The sequence below is a fragment of the Vigna umbellata genome, chromosome 7 (genome assembly GCF_029865625.1).
Source record: "Vigna umbellata cultivar VRB3 chromosome 7, Vumbellata_1.0, whole genome shotgun sequence".
NCBI classification, from domain to species: domain Eukaryota; kingdom Viridiplantae; phylum Streptophyta; class Magnoliopsida; order Fabales; family Fabaceae; genus Vigna; species Vigna umbellata.
The window spans coordinates 32,898,064-32,904,434 of record NC_142171.1 but is presented as its reverse complement, the minus strand read 5'-3'; the positions used below and the strand labels follow the sequence as shown (position 1 = coordinate 32,904,434).

Sequence of the window (6,371 nt, the reverse complement as noted above, 5' to 3'; positions counted from 1 at the left end):
GATAAAAAATTGTGTATTGTATTTCTTCTCTTTCCTTTACGCTTAATTTAATACTTAACATTACATCTCAATCCAACTATTTTTTCGAGATTCATAAAAATATCTGAAATCCATTTTTGAAACCTTGAGATTTAAAACCAATCTATCCGTCTTCGTTTGAGTTTAACCTAATTTATTTCCTTAGCATAATGTTTGGATGTCTTACAATTACAATTGACACATATTAATTCATATATAAAATTAACTAACAATTATACTGATTTATTCAACATAAAATAAGATGTAAAAGTATAAAATAAGTGTAGGCGTGGAATTGTATGTTACACATTATATAATAATATATTTTAATTGAGTTGGAAGATTATTTGGTTTTTGAGAGAAAAGATGAAGGAGTAAGGGTGGTCTAAGAAGGAAAAAAATTCATGCAGATAGGAGGGTGAATCTTGGCAAGAGCGAGAATGGAAGCGGGAAGGGCCCAGAGGCCTTCCCCACAAATGAGCCCAGAGGCAGTCGCAGGAAGCATGGCCTCTGCTCTGTTAGCATTAGCCTTGTGCCACACATAAACCACCAAACTCCCAAGGCACATGTCGATGGCGAAGTAGGCCCCAACTAGAAAGGGTATCGCCATCACCATGGGCAATGGCATCCACTGTCCAATCTTCTTTGGGAAGAAGTCCCTGACCATGTTCACCACCACCGCCAACCCAAAGAACCCGTAGCACATTTGCAGGCAGTGTTGAGGCAGCGCTGAGAAACCCTCCACGCCTAGCACCGCCATGTTTCGGTAAATAAGCGCGTAGGGAGCCTTGAACTCCCCATGCGGGTTCCCCACGTCGAAGGCCTTATAGAAGAGAAAGAAACTCAATGGAGCTATCACGCACCCCAACGCAGTGCCAATCAACTGTCCTATGAACATGGCCTTCGGAGAACTGCGCGTGTAATACGCCGTTTTGAAATCCTGCATCAGAGTGCATGCCACAGACACTACCGATTTCACCAGACCGCAACCTACCAGTCCAGCCACCACGCCGTTCTCTCTCCCGCTCATGGCTGCCACCACGAAGAGCGCCACTTTCCCGTAGTTGTGGGCCATGTTCATGTCGGTGAGACCCGTTCCGTAGGCGTTGCAGAAGGCCAGGGATGGGGCCAGAATGTAAGCAACCACCACATAGTACCACTTCAGCTGAGGAAACATTAATGGGATTACCACTACGGAAACCACTGACAACACCATGTATCCGCCGCTTCCAATCCACATTGAAATGTTGTCCCTCAGAAACACTTCCTTTTGTTTAAGCTCTTCTCCGTTATTGTTTCCCTCCTCATCTATGCCCCCTGCACGTTAGATTCAGAATATATATAATATTTTAACATAAATTCTTAAAAAATATTTTAACAAGTATGATTCTTTTTTATTGGTTTATTATTTATTTATTTTGAACTTAATAAAACAGTATTGTATCAAAATATTAAAAAGAAATCTGTGTTAATCTATAATTACTCTATTATGTGTGTGTATATTTCCCTTCCTTTTTGTTGTTATAAAGTGACGCAAATTAATGTGAGAGTGGTAACTTGTCTTACTATTTTCACGGTTCTTAATTTTTTGAAGTACGCTGAGGAATGAGGAAACTAGAATCTTGACGAAGTTGTATACGCCATCACCCAGGATGAGAGAAACTGTTAGAAAGACCTTGTAGCCGTACAACGCCTTCATGTTACTCTCTTCTAAATCGGTAGGAAACCATTGCCCCTTACGCAGTTCGATGAGTGGCCATATCAGTCCAAAGGAGAGAACTGCTCCCAGCAGCAGAGACAGATTCACCATGTGTGGGCAAATCATTCCTGCCCCCACATATGTCATGTTAAAATCAAAATAGAATCTGTAAATTCAAACAAAACTAGATTAGATTAGTAACGCGTGCAACAACAATGCCACGCCACCAATATTACTACTTCCTTAAACTTAAGATCATACGTTTGCTTCCAAGCTTGCAATCCAAAGGTAGGAAACTGTGCGAATCCGCAGCCCTGTGTCCCTGAGAAGAACCATTTGAAAAAACCCCACAAAAAACTCATTGAAAAATACTTCAAGAACCCGCTAACTTGCTTCCTGCAATACAACGAAACCATCTCAATCATTCTCTACATTACACCTTTATCATTTTCGCAGACAGTTTTTTTAGCTGTTTGTCACAGTTGAAAATTTACGTTTAGTCTTTTCACGGGTATCTACATAATAATTCACCCAAGTAGAGTAGAGTAGAGTGAATTTCTCTTAATCCGAAAAAGTATGAGTGGATGATGTCTTATGACTACCTCAATCCGAAAGGCTGTTATAACTCCAATTTTAAGTGTTAAACAGTAGCAAAATCGGAAATTCAGCAAACAAATTTATACTACTATGAAGTTTTCTTATAACATGTTAAAAATTTCATATTGCTTAGACTAGAACAATTTTATAATATACAAATGATTTAAATTTCATCTTATAAATCAATTTTAATTTTATCAATTTTGTAAGAGTGATCAGATTTAAATTTTACTTTTAATATGGTATTATAATTTTGGATTAAACTCCTATATTAACAAAATTTATGATGATAAAAAAAATTTATAATATATAAAAGGTAAACCTTAACTAACAAACTTGTAGGATTGATTTAAATTTAAAATCCAACTCTTATCATTATTAAAAAAAACAAGAAAAAATTGATGACTAAATAAATAGGATGTCTACTTGGCCATTTTGTCCCCTTGTCTGTGGAAACCGTTAATGAGAACAGCTGTTGCCAAGCCACTGGGGAACGTCAATTTGAGATCAACTATCATGATCTGCTCAAGAAGAAATAAGTGTCAGTCATTATGAGGATTACTAACACTAAGATTTCTTGGATAATTAATTAATTTTCTGATTTTCGCTTTTATTATCCATAGTTTCTGCTAAGTGAGGTAGTTTCTGACCATTTGCTTCATACAAAAACAGTGTTTCCAAAATAAACTGAACTCTGTTTAGTGATTGACTTTGTGCAATTTTGTTCAACATGACACTGTAGAAGGAAGAAAGAAATCCCAGTGTTGGGCACATGTGACAATATATAGATAGGATTTTAGTGGTATGAAAGTGTGGTGTTAGGAGCACGGTACCTTTCTGAGTGGAATGAGGATAAAGAGGCCAACAAAGCAAACCACAAAGAGGAAGGCAGTCATCCAACCAAATCCAGGATCTCTGACAGTGTTTGGATTGTTACCCTCAGTCCCCACTCCAGTCAACTCATATGTCTTCCTGTTTAATCCCAAAAGATAAGAAGCAAATCCTCCTGCAACACCAATAACACATACTTGTATAGGGTAAAATATGTGCAAATTTACATGTATGGATGGATCTGATGCTTTGAAAGCAATTAACATGTACCGTGAACGGCAATGCTGTAGCATGAGACAGCACAAGTTTGTATTATGGTGTTTTCTTGACGGGTGAAGGGTTTGGACACAAAACCAGCCTTGTGGAGCACTTTGTTCCAGCATCTGACAAACAAGTATGCAAGGAGAGCAGCAGAGATATTGAAATTAGGAACTATTCCGGCTGAGAGATTCAGCTTCATGGCTATTATGCTGTACATGATTCCAAGTACCAAGCTCACCACTAATCCTCTCACTGTTATTTGCTCTTTCCATGACTGAATTTTCCCGTTCTCATCCCATTCAGTATCCACCACCTCTTTCTCTTTCTCTTTCTCTATTTCCAGTTTCTTCTCCTCTCCTGTTCTCATATTGGTTGGTGAGGAGATCATCTCTCACCCACTCTTAATTTTCACTCTGCACACAAACAAGACAAAGATATTGGAAGTAGTGGCGTAGATTTATGTAATCGGGGAGAGAGAGACAGCCGCAGTCACTTTCCATGATTAGCTGCATAACAACGTAACAATGTTCACCCTTTGTGAACACTAAACCACTAAATATGCCTTCAATCATTCACTTCACTAGCAGTAATAATGAATTTTGGGTGAAACTATTTGTTTTCTTTAAAAACAAGTAGTTTAATTATTTGTTTTCTTTCATTAAATTAACATATTTAAAAATAAGAAAATCTCTGTTTTTAAACTAGTGACTATATTACTTTTTACTAAGTGATTGGTTCAGATTTTGGTCTCCTTTCTGAAGTGGAGAATAAATTTAAATGCATAAAACACATTTGTCTCATTATTTAAGTGGAAATGGGCTAAATTAACGTGTGTAAGAGACTCATTATTTGAGATTATTGTAGCAAATATAACATCACTGTGATTTTTTCTTATGCGCCACACACCATATTAGAAGGGTTGGTTCTTCGTTCAGTGACGAGTCAAGCTTCTCTTAGGATAACAGGAGAATGATTTTTCATATTTTCAAAGATTGGATCAGCGATTGAAAGTCTATACAGAGGGAGAGATGAGTGTGAGCATTGAATTTTAAAGATCCAATAAAATAGATTGAATTTATAATCACTGTAGTTGATTTAGTAAAAATAGATAAGGATTAAGACCCATATTTATTTTAACTAGATCAATTAAATTTGAATTTTTTGGATCTAATTTAAATAAGCTTAAAACTGGATAGAATCCACTTTGTCAATGATATTAAATTTAGTGAGATGAATTTAATATTATTAACTATTAGGTACATTAAATATGGTTGGGTTGACTCGACTTGAACCATAGTTTTGGTTGACTCATTCCAATTCTTTGGCTTAAGTTGACTTAGTAGAACCTTAAGTCTTGATCCATTCGTCTCGACCTTCAGCTACACTTAACATAAGTTTATCTTCGATAGGGTCCAACTCGGGCCAACCTTCGACTAAGAATGTCTAAGGGCAACCTTTGATCGAGATCGACTCTAGCGAATCATTGATCTGAGTTTGATTAGTGTCGACTCAGGCCGACTTTCGATAGGGGTTGACTCAGTCGACATTCGGTCGAGGTCATCTCAGGTCGACATTTAATCAGGGCGGATTCAAATAACCTTCAATTGGACCGACTAATGCAAACCTTTGCTTGGTCCTCAACTTCCTTTACTTGACTTAGACGCACCTTGATTTGGGATTTTGAAATTTTTAAAAATCAATTCAAATTAAATTCAATCTAAATCCAATTAAGCGAAATAGAATTGGATTTTCAAAGTCCAAAAAATATCCAATCCAAATCCAATTAAGTTGATTGGATTTGAAATCCAAAAATATGGATTTAGATTTGAGAAAAATCCAAATACACTTAAAACAATATGCATTTTTATTGTTATAGATTGGATCTCAAAATTTAGATCTTTTACCTAACTTTAGGGAGAGATGTTGTTTGTAGTATGAACAGGGAGTGTTTATCTTATTTTTTATTTGAATCCATTATTGTTTGATTTGTATTGACTTATATGTTTGCATTGTTGTACTATTTATCATAGTAAATTTGTTTCTTTAGTTTAGACAATTAGTTGCTTTTACTCTCAAAAAGGGCTTTTACATTAAAAACATATGTTTTCTGTAAGACTCTGGTTGTAGATTCCATTGAATGTTAAGTTGTATGAAAACCTTTGTCTATTTTATAGTAAATGAATAAAAGTGTCATGTGATTAAATTGGTTAGAGCTTAGTATGGTGGGGTAAAGGATCGTGAATATGCCTAACTCTTGTGAAAAAATAAAATGGTTAAAACCCTTATATGCTCCTTATATTTGTATTGGAATCTCAATTCGATCCTTAAGTTTCAAGTTGTCTCAAATGAGTCTTTAATTTTGAAAATGTTTAACAAATAAGCCCTTTTTTCGTTAAGTGGACATAAACAGCATCAATGGATGTTGATGTGGTGCACAATATAAATGGTGACATGCACGACTTTATTACGTGGAATTGGGGTTTAATATATGCCTCAACGTAATTGTAAGGCGAACAACACGAGTAATGAACTTCCTTCGATAAGCGACACTATCTCCCTTAAATAAATCAAAGTAGATTCTCAATCAAACCTAGAAACCCTTGAACTCATATGCTTAATATGCATGTAGATTCAAACACCTTATGATGAAAAAATCATTGTTTTTAATATGATTGACAGATGAAAGACATAGAAGAAGAATAACTCAAATGAATAATCAAAATAAACAAATTCATTAATTCAACTTAACCTCAGAATCCATAATGAGATTTCAATGGAATAGCCCTAAAAGCTTACTTCATAAATGGAGTGAAACACATGGTAAAATAAAAGTGAGAGGAGTAGTGGATGATGACTTCCAGTGGAGGAGTCTGAGTGAATGAATGAGTTATGATTTCTGCCTCCCTTGAGTCTCTTTAAGCTCCTCCAAGCTATATGACTGAAGCAAGGTGGAGACATACAAAAA

General features: G+C 35.9%; 1 protein-coding gene across 1 annotated transcript; it reads right to left on the bottom strand.

Annotated features, from left to right (window-relative positions):
* Positions 1-240: 240 nt before the first annotated feature.
* LOC124822496 (metal-nicotianamine transporter YSL1-like) lies at positions 241-3,877 on the bottom strand. Its single transcript, XM_047294506.2, has 6 exons — positions 3,416-3,877; positions 3,148-3,320; positions 2,741-2,835; positions 1,979-2,113; positions 1,585-1,883; positions 241-1,335 (listed from the first exon to the last, which is right to left on the bottom strand). Exons 1-6 carry the CDS (start codon positions 3,792-3,794, stop codon positions 404-406), a joined length of 2,013 nt encoding a protein of 670 aa, XP_047150462.1. The 5' UTR covers positions 3,795-3,877; the 3' UTR covers positions 241-403.
* Between the last annotated feature and the right edge of the window lie 2,494 nt (positions 3,878-6,371).